This window comes from Rutilus rutilus, assembly GCF_951802725.1.
Source record: "Rutilus rutilus genome assembly, chromosome: 8".
NCBI lineage: Eukaryota > Metazoa > Chordata > Actinopteri > Cypriniformes > Leuciscidae > Rutilus > Rutilus rutilus.
In genome coordinates, this window is record NC_140222.1 from 35,967,060 (window position 1) to 35,981,795 (window position 14,736).

Sequence of the window (14,736 nt, forward strand, 5' to 3'; positions counted from 1 at the left end):
GAAGTAAAGAATGATCCACAGTGTCAAAGGCCTTAGATAGATCTATAAACAGGGCTGCACAATGCTTCTTTTTATCCATACCACTTATGATGTCATCTAGTACCCGAGTAACAGCAGAAGTGGTGCTATGACCAGGTCTGAAACCTGACTGATATATTTTCAAAATGCAATGTTCGTCTAAAAAGGAGCGCAACTGCAGATTTACTATTTTCTCAAATATTTTCACAAGACATGAAAGCCTTGAAATGGGTCTATAATTGTTTAAATCTCTGGGATCACCACATTTAAAAATGTGGGCAAGTGGCTCAGCAATAATAGTTGCAGCAAGCTGCAAAAGACAGGGATTAAGATCATCTGCTCCAGTAGCAGTTTTTATATCAATAGTTAAAAGAGCTTTGAAAACTTCCTCGGAGCTAACCCATTGAAATGAAAAAGATGGGTTCACAACTTCATCTGACAAAATATTGGAAGAGAGAGCTAGAACCTAGGTAGCTAGAACCTAACTTGGTTCTAGCTACACAATCAGACCTTTCTGGGAGCACCACATCATTACAAGTTCCACCCTCAAACAAATTACCAGCTGTAACAAAATGTTGGTTAAACGCATCATATATTTCAATTTTGTCATTTACAGTTTTAGAATGAAATGTAATCGTATTAGGCAGAGAGGAGTGGCAACTTCGTTTTAGGTATTTTACGGCTTTCCAAAATTTAGTCGGATCACCTTGACTACTAGAAATTGTATTTAAATAGTAACTTGATTTTGCCTTTTTCACAGAGATGGTACACTTGTTTCTGAGTTGTTTAAATGTAAGCCAGTCACTACATAGTCCAGTTTGCCTGGCTTTAGACCAAGCTTTATTTCTTAACTGCAATAATTCTGAAAGTTCTGTAGTGAACCATGGGTTTATCCTGTCTTTAGTTCTATATGTCTTCATAGGAGCATATTTGTCTGCCACTGAATTAAAAATACTTTTAAATGTTTCAAAAAGCCAATTCCACATCTGAAATATTAAAAACACTTGATAAATCAGAATAATAAAGATCACGGAGAAACCCTTCATTATCTAGATTTTTTAAACTCCTTTTTGTAACGAGTCGGGGTTTGGTTTGAATTAATTTAGTATTTCTAACACAGACTATAGGAGAGTGATCACTAAGGTCCATAGCAAAGACACCACTATGAGCGTATTTATGAGGCTTATTCGTAAGAATTAAATCTATCAGAGTTGATCTTGAAGGGTCTTTTAAATTAACTCGAGTAGGTTCCATGATCAATTGTGACAAGTTCATATCAACACAAGCTGTTCTAAAATAAGCAAAAGAAGGGGATAACCAATTTAAATTAAAATCACCAAGTATCACAATCTCATTTTCTAAAAAGGGGGTAAGTAATTCAAAAATAGAAGTGACTGCTTCCTGTGTAGCAGATGGAGGGCGATAAACTCCAACAACAGAGACAAACACATTACAAAAGATTTCAACATTAATAACAAGAAGCTCAAATTGTTTAGGAACAGACATACTAAAAGATTTTGTGGCCTTAAAATCCTTATGTAGATACATACAGACACCTCCACCCTTTTTTGCTCTATCACATCTAAAGACATTATAATCATTAATTGCAATAACATCATCACCATCAGAGGATTTAAGCCAGGTTTCAGAGCACACTAAAATGTCAGGTTTAGAATCATTTACCCACAAGTCTAGCATGTCAAGTTTAGGGATGATACTTTGGACATTAATGTGCATTAGACCTTGTCTTGTATTAAAATCAGAGGGGCAATATGATGTTTGTAAAGGAGCCAATATAGGCAGATTACAAGTGCTTACATTGCTAAATAAATTAATAAGTATGAGATTATTATGCCTAGCATAACTAGAAAACCCAGATGTATCTGTAGGTCTATGAGAAAAGCGCTTTGAAATTATGGTAGGGATTACTTGCCCAGGATTTGAGGTGTTAGCCATTGTAGTACCACATCTAACCATTTGTGTATTAATTAATGAGCAGCTAATATTGTCAATATCCACCTTTGATTTAGACGTCCTAACAATGTCCCTTCAACTGATAGTGTTCAGAAGGAAGTCAATATGAGAAGACAGTAGGTGAGCCCCTTTTTCATTTGGATGACACCTATCACGACTAAAAAGTTCATATTTTCCCCAAAAAGAATAGAAATTATCAACAAAGGGAAATCCATTATCTTGACAATAATTTTGTAACCATACATGGAGAGACCACAAACGGCTGAATTTCTCACCTTCTGTACGAAGAGAAGGAATAGGACCGGAAACAACAGGTAGCATCCCTACTTCTTGGATAAGGCCAAGTAGATTTATAAAATCTTTCTTTAGACTCTGTGAGTTTCTGTCCATGACGTCATTAGAGCCAATATGAATAACAAATCGTTCTATGTTAGGGAGTTGCTTGTTTATTGTAGGAAATGCTGCAATTAAATCCTTTACCCTTGCTCCAGGATAACAGAGAATTCTGGCATTGGGGACTTTAACTTTGCGAACCATTGAACTTCCAGCAACAACTGTGCTTGGTGTAAGTTGAGTGCGACGAGGCACACCAGCTGCTGCAATTAACGTGTTGATATTTTCTTTGGGCCGAACTGAGCAATCAACTTCACGAAGCCCAGAAGAAACACAAGGCGAAAACAAACCTGGGTCATCTCGCTCTCCACTGCACAATGTATTTTCCCTGGATATGGCCGAGGTAGGATCCAATGCACCCGTGTTCACTTCCTGAGTATCGCAGAGCGAAGCAAAGCGGTTATGAACTGGGACAGGATCAACCTCCGATATTGGAGATGGATGAAACAGGGACTTTCCAGGGTGTATTAAAAGAGAATTACCAGCTTTACGTTTTCTCCTCGTAACGTTCGTCCAGCTGTTGACCAATGGAGTGGAAGAGACAATTTTCTCCGGAGGTAAATCATCATCTTCAACCAGCGTAGAATTAATAGTAAGCAGTTGTTTCTGATGTCCTCGAAGTTTTGAAATTATAATGTCTCTTTCTTGTATCTTTTCCTGTTGCCCGATTACCAATTCTTGTAGTTCAATGATGCGCTTGCAGTTCTCACAAATAAATGTTTGCCCAACAGCAATTGGGCTATGTTCAACATGATTAAAGACTTTGCCCATTTGGCAGACGCCACAAGTAATTGCTTTAAAATCATCCAAAGTATTAAAAAAGTCATCCTCGTGGCAATGAGAGCCATCAGGCAATATCACGATTCATGCTATGCAAACCCAAACATGCATCCATCATTTACCGGTTAAGCCTGAAGCCTGTTTTATACTTCCGCGTCGAACTCACGCTGTAGCTACGTCGTAGGCTGTGTGTAGCGCGCGTACCCTTCGGCGTACCCTGACGTGCACCTCTCCAAAAATGTAACAACGCGTCAACTCTACGCGGACACAAGCGCTTTGATTGGTCTGCTAGAACCCCTCCCTCGGGTTTCACATGCTCCCTCTGCAAGTGTAATTGTGCGTCACCGCGGACAACGACGCAGAAGTAGAGGCTTCGGCGTAGGTCCGACGCTGAAGTATAAAACAGGCTTGAGTCTCCGCAGACTGCGCGTGCACCTCCCCAAACGGACGAGGCGTTTATAGAGAGCCTAAGTCCCTCCCCTCTGCTTCCGGCTCATGGGACCTTATTTCGGAAAAAATATGTATGGTAGTCAATGGCGAGTGACAACTTATCTTTTTATTCCGTCTGTGCCCTGAATTACACATATGATGTTTGTCAATTTAAAAGATAATTATGAAAGTCAAGAAAGTCGCAGTATGTCATAAAACAGAAGAGTAACATTTAGTTTTATGTGAAAATCGCTCAATGAACTACATCTCTCGTAGCGCACTATGCATGTTACCATTGCTCGTATGTGTGCAGTCTGGTACAAAACACTCAATTATACGATTATAACGTAAGACTATAGAAAAAATGACAGACGTTAGCTTCAGTAAAGTTAGCTTCATTCATTGAGAGAAAAGGTATGACGTCACATGTGCGCCTTTTGGGTTTGTAGTCTTTGTAATTATGTATTTTCACAGTCTTATACCTCAACAGTTTTACATCAAACTGCGACTTTCTTGACTTCAAGAAATCATATGTGTAATTCAGGGCACAATTCAAACGAGATCAAAATATTTGTTGTCTCTCGCCATTGACTACCATACAATATTTTTCCGAAATAAGGTCCCATGGTGGTCAACCGGAAGGGGAGGGACTTAGGCTCTCTATACCATAGACAGTAAAAGAAATGGACACAGCGACCCCATAGACTTAAACGGAGAAAAGTGAAGCAAATTAGAAGCACTCTCTTCCTGATGGCTGAGAGTACTGCGCAGACTCAAACTGAGCTTGACGACGTAGATGTGACGTGAGCAACCTGTCTGACAGTTGTAAGTCTTCTAGTAGCTGTGCCAAGAGAAATCTGAATCATTCCCTTCCGAATCTTGCAGAGACGGAGAGCGTGAGTAGGAGCTGTCCATGAGCTAGGATTAACGATCTCTTAAATATTTTCTAATTTCACTAAACATTTCATTAAGTTTCGTGGACATTTTATAAAACATGGACCTGTTTTTATTAAAATGGCTTATGTCTGCTATAGGCTCATTTTGTAAATGTAAGCAACTAATTTAAGACGTACAAACTGGGTGCCGGTGCAGTGAGACGTACATGCTCGGCCAGATTCTGTAACGGATGACAGACAGGATGTATATGCAACAACGCTCTTTATTGAAAACACACAAATGGTCAGAGTCCAGAACACAGATGGTCGTCAACACAGAGGGACAGGTAGGCGGACACAAACGCTGATGGTATGGTGACGCAGGGACCTCGGTGGGCAACTGGTGCTGGTGCTGTAATCCCATGATGATCCCTCGTGAAAAGTGCTCGATGAATCCGTGAAGAGTGCAGGTAATCCAGATAGACACGACGAGGGCAAGAGAATCCAAACGGCACAGGGAATACAGGAACAGGTACGGGAAACACACCGGGAAACCACAACAATCTGACGACATGAGACACCAGTTACTGAGCTTATAAAGAGACATACAATTGAAACCAGCTGGCGCTACTGATCACTGATGATCAGTGACCACGCCCACAGACACACACACAACAGCACGTTAGACGAAAGAGAGACAGTGAATTCATAAACCGTGACAGATTCGTCTCGAAGTCATGCATGCGGAGCCGCACGCGGACGTCTTTTCAACATCAAATTTAGACTAATTTTAGATGTCGTTTTTATACAACTTCTATAACTGTAGTCCCATGTTTCAAATGGAGGACATGTTTTCTGTACCATGTATTTACATTTATGCATTTTGCAGACGCTTTTATCCAAAGTGACTTACATTGCATTATTAACAAGTTGACAAAAAGATGGAATCCAATATTTGGTGATAATATAGCATAACAGAGATGTATAAGCTATATTTTTGTAAGATGTCATTTTTGACCAGAAACACATCACAAGTGTGACTTTGTGCCATTTTGAAAAAGATAAATAATAATAATAATAATTTATTACATTTATATAGCGTTTTTCTGGGTACTCAAAGCGCTTTACATAGAAGGGGGAAATCTCCTCAATCACCTCCAATGTGCAGCACCACCTGGATGAAAGCAGTTCAAAACAAACTTGCAGGTTAAACATTAAAGCACACTAGTGTAGCGTCTAGATTATTCATTCAATTTAATGAATAATCCAGCAAACCCTCTCTCCCAACAAACTATGTGTTCATTCATTCCCCTTCACTTTCCATTTTACCCATGTATGCGTAATGATCGTGTGTATGTGTTTGTTTAGATTAGTTATGAAAACTTTGGTGCCCATTCTTGTGATTCTGATTCTGGCCCCTGCTTGTAAATCAACGTCCCTTTAACAATGTGATCACAGCTACATGCTAAGAAAGAGGGTTTTTTTCCTTTCTGAGAGCTGATAGATGATCAATACTAAGTGTTCGCTGGACGAACAGATTAATTGATTGTAATATTAATTCAGCTACATCAAGTTAATTCTATTAAAAGATTAGTTCACTCCAGAATTAAAATTTCCTGACAATTTACTCGCCTCCGTGTCATCCAAGATGTTCATGTCTTTCTTTCTTCAGTCGAAAAGGAATTAAGGTTTTTGAGGGAAATATTCCAGGATTTTTCTCAACGGGTTGAAGGTTCAAATTACAGTTTCAGTGCAGCTTCAAAGGCTCTACACGATCCCAGCCGAGCTGCCGAGGAATAAGGGTCTTATCTAGCGTAACAATCGGTCAAAGATGACGTGTAGGTGAGTAAATTATCAGGAAATTTTTATTCTGGAGTGAACAAATCCTTTAACTGATCCATTAAATATTTGGTAGAATAGCTGGTCATTTTTAACCAGGAACACCAGAAATGTAAAAAGGTGGAGGATCGCCCACGTCCATATTGATAAATGCCAAGGTTTGTGTAGAAACGGCCTTACGTTCAGTTTTCTGTCGTACGTTCGTTTCATAGATTAGGCCCAGTGTCACTAAAAACTATGCTTTTGATTCTGCCTCAGTAAAGGTGACTTTATTTGCACAATGTTTATGCATAATCTCATAAATATAATTTCCCTTGTACTGTGTTTAATGTTTTCAGAAAAGCATCTGTAATAATGGATACAGAGGAGAACTCTCCTGCTAAAGAGAGGAGAGAAGAGGGTGCTGCACCATGTCCCAGCAGCGCGTCTATAAAGTCTACACATTCAATGATTCAACCCATAAGTTTCGGAGGTGGAGCTGTGACCTCTGAACACATGTGAGATTATTTTTCCAGTATTTGAGACACAAACCTGAAACATCAGATTGTTTTGTATTCTCTCTGTATCTCTAGGAGAAAGAGAGGAGGCCCAATTTTGTGTTTTTATTACAAATGTTACTCCTGGTAGCTTATTTAAACACACACACACACACACACACGTTAATTCTTCTGTTAAACCTTAGCTGTCTAAATCATCATTTTACACTCATATTTGGGTTTTAGGCGTTGTATTGTGTTGGCAACGAAGCTGTAAAATTTTACTGTATATAAGAAAAGTTTTTTTTTTTTAATGGCTTTTGTAAAGAAAAGGAGGGACCAGTTGAAATTTATTTTTGAGGTTATCAACATTATGCCACAACTGATTACCTCTTAACTGATTGAGCTGAACTCATAATATTACTTTAATGACAATTTGGGGATTATACATTCAATTGAGTGGATGTGTTGTCTATTATAAACATGCAACACTAGGTATACATTTTTATATAATAATCATTAAATCACAGCTTTGGCTAATGATAGGTACATGCACAGATAGACCTCAATTGGTGCACAAGCTTCTGCTTTTTAGGCCTTTTTGCAAATGTGTCCTCCTGAGGGCACAGCCTTCACAATGAGACACAGTGACAGCAACACAGTTAACACACGCAAATCGAGCAGCATCCATGTGTTCTTGACCTGCCTTCATTAGTGACAGCCAGGTAACAATCATGTTTGCCCTAAGTTTCAACATTGTTTGCCACTGCTGTGAAATTATATCACTATTAAAACATTTCAATAGAGCCAACCTAGTTTAGGATAAATACCTCCATTAAGCTTAACAAGTAAACTAGTCTGATGTGTAAAATGGCATCATGCAAGGTCGGAAATTCCAACAAAATGAGTAAAAATGCCCCCAAAAATGAAGATATGAAATGCCCCTGAATGAGTTCTTGTTATATTCATAATAGAGCAGTGACCCCTGGAGCCAAGTCAGATTTTTGCCTATACAAACGATACATGCATAGATGTAGATACATTTACAATATATTTTCGTGTGGCATGTCAGCATATACCTGAAAGAGCTACACTGTGTAACACTTGTGCAGAGAAGTGTAGACTAAATACACTAATTTATTTCCTTTTTGATGTTTTTGCAGTGAGGAAAATTATGTTACTGAAGACCTGCAGAATTCTTACCAAGCAGTGAGTGATCCCATGAAGACAGTCAAAACCGCTCACAAAACCAGAATGAAGAACAAGTATGAGCGCTTATTTGAGGGAATCAATCTACAAGAGAATCAAACCCTCCTGAACAGGATCTACACAGAGCTCTACATTATAGAGGGAGATGCTAAAGGGGTGAATGAAGAACATGAGATTTTAAAGATGGAGAAAACACCCAGAACACAACTTTCACAAGATACTCCAATATACTGCAATGACATCTTTAAAGCCTCACCTAAACCAGGATGTGAGGAGAAAGACCACATCAAGACTGTTCTTACTAAAGGCATCGCTGGAATTGGAAAAACCGTCTCAGTGCAGAAGTTCATTCTGGACTGGGCCGAGGGAAAAGCCAATCAGGATGTAGATTTCATGTTTGTGCTTCCATTTCGAGAGCTGAACTTGATTAAAGATCATCAGTACAGTCTTCACAGTCTTCTGCTGGACTTTCATCCTGAACTTAAAGAACTGGACTCAAAGATTTATGACGATTGTAAAGTTGTGTTCATCTTTGATGGTCTGGATGAATGCAGAATTACACTGATGTTTTCTGATGATGAGAAAGTTTCTGATGTCGATGAGACTTCATCAGTGGGTGTGTTGATTTCAAACCTCATAAAAGGAGATCTGCTTCCCTCTGCTCACATCTGGATCACCTCCAGACCAGCAGCAGCCAATCAGATCCCCTCCAAATACATCAGCCGTCTGACAGAAATTCAGGGATTCAGTGAACCTCAGAAGGAGGAATATTTCAGGAAGAGAATCATTGACAAGCATCAAGCCAGCATTATCATCTCACACATTAAAAAATCAAGAAGCCTTCACATCATGTGCCACATACCCGTCTTCTGCTGGATTACATCCACTGTGCTTCAAAACATCCTGAAACAAGATGCCAGTGCAGAAATCCCTCAAACTCTGACCGAAATGTACATCCACTTCCTGCTGATTCAGATCAACACGAGGAACCAGAAGTATGAAGAGAGAGATCCAGAGAAACTCCTGCAGTCCAACAGAGACATGATTTTGAAACTCGCTGAACTGGCTCACAAACAGCTGATGAAGGGCAATGTGATGTTCTATGAGGAGGACCTGATTGAGAGCGGCTTAGACGTCACTGATGCCTCAGTGTATTCTGGGATTTGCACTGAGATCTTTAAGGAGGAATCTGTGATTCATCAGAAGAAAGTCTACTGCTTCATACATCTGAGCTTTCAGGAGTTTCTGGCAGCTTTCTTTGAGTTTCACTCCCAGCAAAAGTCTTTGGACATGCGGCTCAAAGAAGTAATTGATGTATCATTGCAGGATGGAGCCTTGGATCTTTTCCTGCGGTTCTTGCTGGGCATCTCACTGGAGTCCAATCAGAGACTCTTACAGGATCTACTGACACACACAGAGAATAACTCAGATACCAACAAGAGTGTCACAAAGTATATTAAAGATCAAATTAATGGTGATGAACAACTCCCAGCTGATAAATCCATCAATCTGTTCCTCTGTCTGCTGGAAGTGAATGATCAGACTTTCTTCAGAGAGATTCAGGAGTTTGTGAAATCAGGCATGGACTCAGAGCAACTCTCTCCTGCTCGCTGCTCAGCAATAGCCAACATCATTCAAATGTCAGATGAGCCGCTGGATGAACTGGACTCCAAGAAATTAAACACATCAGAAGAAGGCAAAAGAAGACTGATACCAGCTGTGAGGAACTGCAGAAAAGCCCTGTAAGCATTTTGTCATAAAGTGGCATATTTTGTCATAAAGTGGCATATTTCGTAATCACTGTGCTAGAGCAAATTATGAGTTTTTTGTGTTTTTTACCAGAAAAATTGGCAGATTTCGATACTGGTTGCTGATTTTTTTATTTGTTATTTATTTGCTCTATAAGAGGCCAAACTGACCTTAAACAAAATATATCCATAGCCATTTGAAATTAGAGGCAACCACTGCATTTTAATCACGATCCAAACAAAGATGCTACACACATGCAGTATGAGCAGTTGTTTTTGATTTAAAGGAGTCATATGATGATTTTTCAGTCTCCCACAAAAAGATTTATTCTATCTAGAAGAGAAGGCAGATCCAGACCTACCTAAAACGCCTCAATCAAATTCTCCCTCACATACCCACTAGGTGGAAATATGTGCATAATGCCGCCCCAAATGCATACGCAAAGAAAGAAGGCGTAGCTTCCGTTATCGTAGTAGTGTTGTGGCCGCCAAGTCGTGAGACTGAGACGGTGTGTATTTTTATGCGAAAGCAAAAGCAGCACTTTTATTTGGCCTTCAGAAAGTGGACGCAATAAGAAATCAGTGGTTACCAGAACATATGTGGAAATTAGTGGACTGGTCTTATTATCAACAATGGAAGAATGAACAACTTTGTAAAAAATTACATGCAAGCAAGTGCAACAACATACAACATAGAACGCAAGCAAGTTTACAAATAAGAGATTTACTTACTAGTCCATCAAAAAGAACACCAGGTCAGCATCGCTGTTGTATCCTTTGCTGCTTTTTAGCTCTCGCCAATGAGTGAAAACCTGACTGAGCGGGACTCTTGTGTCTCACTTTCTCGTTTTCTTTTCCTTGACTCTTCCGACCGCGTTTTCTTCGTCGACTCTGAAATAAGGTCTGTGGTGAATTCTAGCTCAATTCTACAACATAAAATACATCAGTATTTCCCAAGCGGCAACCTCCCCGTCTCTCTCTTGAAACCAACACGTAAGTGAGTTAAACTGCAATTCATTGACTGGCCACTTGAGGCTGGCTGCAGAAGTGAGTCAAATCTGTATCTCCCCCATGTTAAAATTACCAACTTTACAGCAGAAAAAAGCATGTTTACAGCCTGGATCTCTATGTGGCTTTGGTCTATACAGCTAATTTTGCCCTTCATAACAACTGTGAGGGGGGTGAATTTTTTTATAACTCATCCGTTTAGTTGATTAATATTTAAAGTTCTGCATAATTAAGGGTGTGTCCACTTTTGAGTGACAGGTAGATTCCCGCTGATGTCAATGCTAGCCGTTTGTCTGCTGTTAGCCGCGTCACTTCACCTCAGCAGATTTTAGCTGCTGAACTTGCCATCTCTGCAGTGTTTGTGCTTTTTTCGGGATTATTTCATACAATTTAATACACCCATTACTTCGCCCACGGCTTAGGATTCCGTCGTTGTCGTCGAGTATCGTTCGAGAGAACAACCAGTGCTGTATTTCAGTTGGTTTCCTCTGTGAACATGCACTAATGGATGTCTGACAATTTCGTTGGTTTTTGGAGTTTTTAAAAACGTCTATAGATATAAAGGCTTGTTCGTTCTGCTGTCACGGAACAGATAGTAGTAAGTAAGTAAGTAAGTAAGTAAAATTTATTTATATAACACTTTTTCACAGATAGACATCACAAAGTGCTTCACAGTAAAATGTAATACAAGAACAATTTAAATACATTCCACAAAATACAAACAGCAAACACAACAAACAACCATAAAAACCCCTCGACTAACCAAAAGCCTGCTTGAAGAGCAAAGTCTTCAGTTGTTTTTTAAAAGAATCAACTGAGTTCACGCAACGTAGAACAAGAGGCAAAGCATTCCACAGCCTGGGAGCGACTGCCTGGAATGACTGGTCCCCTCTAGTTTTAAAATGAGTGCGGGGAACAACTAATAGCATCTGATCTAAAGACCTGAGACGTAGGAGTGTGAAGCTGTATCAGGTCAGTGATGTAGGTAGGGACTTGGCCATGCAAGGCTCTAAAGGTAAGAACCAGGATTTTAAAATGAATTCTATACTGGACTGGTAACCAGTGGAGTGATGCTAAAACAGGTGTGATGTGTTCTCTTTTCTTAACGTGGGTTAAAAGCCTTGCAGCAGAGTTCTGAACAGCCTGGAGACGATGAAGCTCCTTCTTACTCAAACACGTAAAAAGACTGTTACAGTAGTCTAAACGGGAGGAGATGAACGCATGAATAATCATCTCTAACTCACCTTTAGTCACAAATGATCTTAATTTGGAAATGTTCCTCAATTGAAAGAAGCAGTTTCTAACTAATTGTTTAGAATGAAGCTCCAAGGACATAGCTGACTCGAAGACAACACCTAAGCTCCTGAGGCTCGGTTGAACAGACGAGCCTAAGTCACCAATATATTGTATTATCTTTGGGATTTTAATTTCAGGGGCGATGATTAGTGTTTCTGTTTTATCAGAATTCAGAAGCAAAAAGTTGTCACATAACCACTGTTTAATACTAGTCAGACAGTTAATTAGAGAAGACAATTTAAACAACTCAGTTTCCTTAAAGGAGCAAAACAGTTGGATATCATCCGCATACAGGTGGTAAGATATGTCGCTAAACTGACTAATAACCTGACCGAGAGGAAATATATACAAGAGGAACAAGATAGGACCCAAGACAGAACCCTGAGGTACCCCACACGACAACTCTGTAGTTTCAGACATGATCTGATTCACATTAACACTAAAGCTTCTACCAGACAGGTAGGATGAAAACCATTTTAAAACTGATCCCGACATACCAACCAAATCACGAAGTCTATTAATCATAATATTATGATCAATTGTGTCAAAAGCTGATGAGAGGTCCAATAAGACCAGCACTGTATATTTTTTAGAGTCAGCTGACATCATAATATCGTTTGAAACTTTAAGTAACGCCGTTTCTGTGGAGTGTTTTTTGCGAAACCCAGACTGGAATTTGTCAAATAACTCATGTTTCTCTAGAATAAGGGTGAGTTTTTCTGCTACAACTTTTTCTAGAATTTTTGACATGAAAGGAAGCTTGAAATTGGTCTATAGTTTTTCGGTTGTAGCGGATCCAAATTAGTTTTTTTAAGTACAGGCTTAACAACAGCATGTTTAAAAAATACAGGAACGACACCATTTAAGAGTGAAGAATTAAGCATCTCAACAATACAGGGGCCGATGGAGTCAAAAACTTGTAAAAATAGCACAGTAGGGACAACATCCATAGGACAAAATGATGATTTCATAGAATGTAACAGAGAGGTGATGTCATGTAACGTCACAGGTGTAAAGGTGGACCAACAATGGGCAGGAGACAAGTCACAAGCAAAGTTCTGAGCCAATGATGGAGCAATGTTAGCCCTAACATCTCTGATCTTATTAACAAAAAAGTAGAGGAATTCATTACAGTCAGATCTAGATAACACAGTTGTTTGAGAGCTAGTTGGAGAAACTATTGTATTAATGGTGTCAAATAAGATTTTGGGATTGTGCTTATAGGTATATATTGTGCTCGAGGAAATACGTTGAGAAAAAAAGCACATTCTCGCCTTTTTCAACATCTCATTCAAGGTGACCATTAGATCTTTAAGGTGGAGCCTGTGAACCTCAAGTTTAGAAGATTTCCAAAGACGCTCCACTTTTCTACAATTTCTCCGAATACTTAAGATAGCTTCATTAATCCATGGATAGGCTTTTTTGTGGGAGACTGTGCTCAATTTAATTGGTGCTACTTTATCTAAAATCAATAAGCACTGACCATTAAAAGATCGGATAAATTCATCAACATCAGTGCATCCCATCAGAGAACATGGGTCAAACAAGGCAGAGAACCTCTCTGCAGTGTCTTGATTAATAATCCGCCTTTGTGTCATAATTCTCTGGGGCGGAGGATCTTGAGGAAAGTTAATATTAAAAATCACACAGCTATGGTCACTCACATGTACATCTTCCACATGTGTATTTACTATGTCTAGACCGAGAGAAAAAACAAGGTCCAGGGTGTGACCCTTAATGTGCGTGGGTCCAGTAACGTGCTGAATGAAATTAAAAGAGTCTGTAATAGAAAGGAGATTAGCAGCTGTGTTGCATGTAAAATCATCAATATGCAAGTTAAAGTCCCCAATAATTAAAACCTTCTCAAGTTTGATGATAGATGATAAAAAGTCAGTAAAGTCAGTAAGAAAGACACCTGCCGGGCCAGGAGGGCGGTAAATTAACACACTATAAAAAGTATTGGAAGAGCCTACTTTAAGCATTTGAGATTCAAAAGAGGAAAAATTTTCTGAGTTAATCACTCTACATATGAAACTGTCTCGCTGCACAACAGCAAGCCCACCACCACCACGTGCCAATCGGGGGATCCCAGTAACAGAACAGCCAGCAGGACAGAGCTCGTTTAGGTGAATAAACTCATTTTCCCTTTGCCACGTTTCCGTAAGAAACATAAAATCAATATTCTTGCTCATAAAAAGCTCGTTTAGAATAAACGTTTTATTAGAGATGGAACGGGCATTAAGCAAGGCAAAGTGGAGTAATGTAACGTTCGGCAGACCGGCATCAAAAACAGCTGATTGTGACGGAACTGACCGTAAACAGCTGACACAGTCACGAGATCTCCAGTTGCGGCGAATTGTCAGTCGCAGGTCAGACAGCACAGTAAACATCGGTAACGGCAAGTCCACCACGATCCCATCAACAAATTGCTGGTACACGCGAAGTTCACATCCAACCGGTAGAGGCATCGCGGGGTGTTGGTGCTGAGGAGCATTTTCACCCGTATTTAGGGGGAAAACTGGTCGCAGCCACCGGAATCGTTCACCGCGATATGGCCAGAGCACCCCCGTCCAGGATTGGCGTCTTCTCTTGACTTGAACGCCAGCTCTGCAGCCCCTTCTCTTCGGTCTCTTCTTAGGATTCCCAGGTCCCCTGGTTGTAAACAGGAGCCGGTACTCAGGTGATGAGGGA

The 14,736-nt window shown here is 39.8% G+C and overlaps 1 protein-coding gene across 1 annotated transcript in view; it reads left to right on the top strand.

Moving 5' to 3' along the window:
* The window catches only part of LOC311295350 (protein NLRC3-like), a 46,596-nt gene that overhangs the window by 19,710 nt on the left and 12,150 nt on the right, over positions 1-14,736 (top strand). The window contains exons 2-3 of the mRNA XM_084416681.1: positions 6,647-6,805; positions 7,948-9,735. Of these exons, the coding sequence (XP_084272807.1) occupies positions 6,663-6,805; positions 7,948-9,735 (1,931 nt within the window). The 5' untranslated portion in view covers positions 6,647-6,662. The remainder of the gene's footprint in view (positions 1-6,646; positions 6,806-7,947; positions 9,736-14,736) is intronic.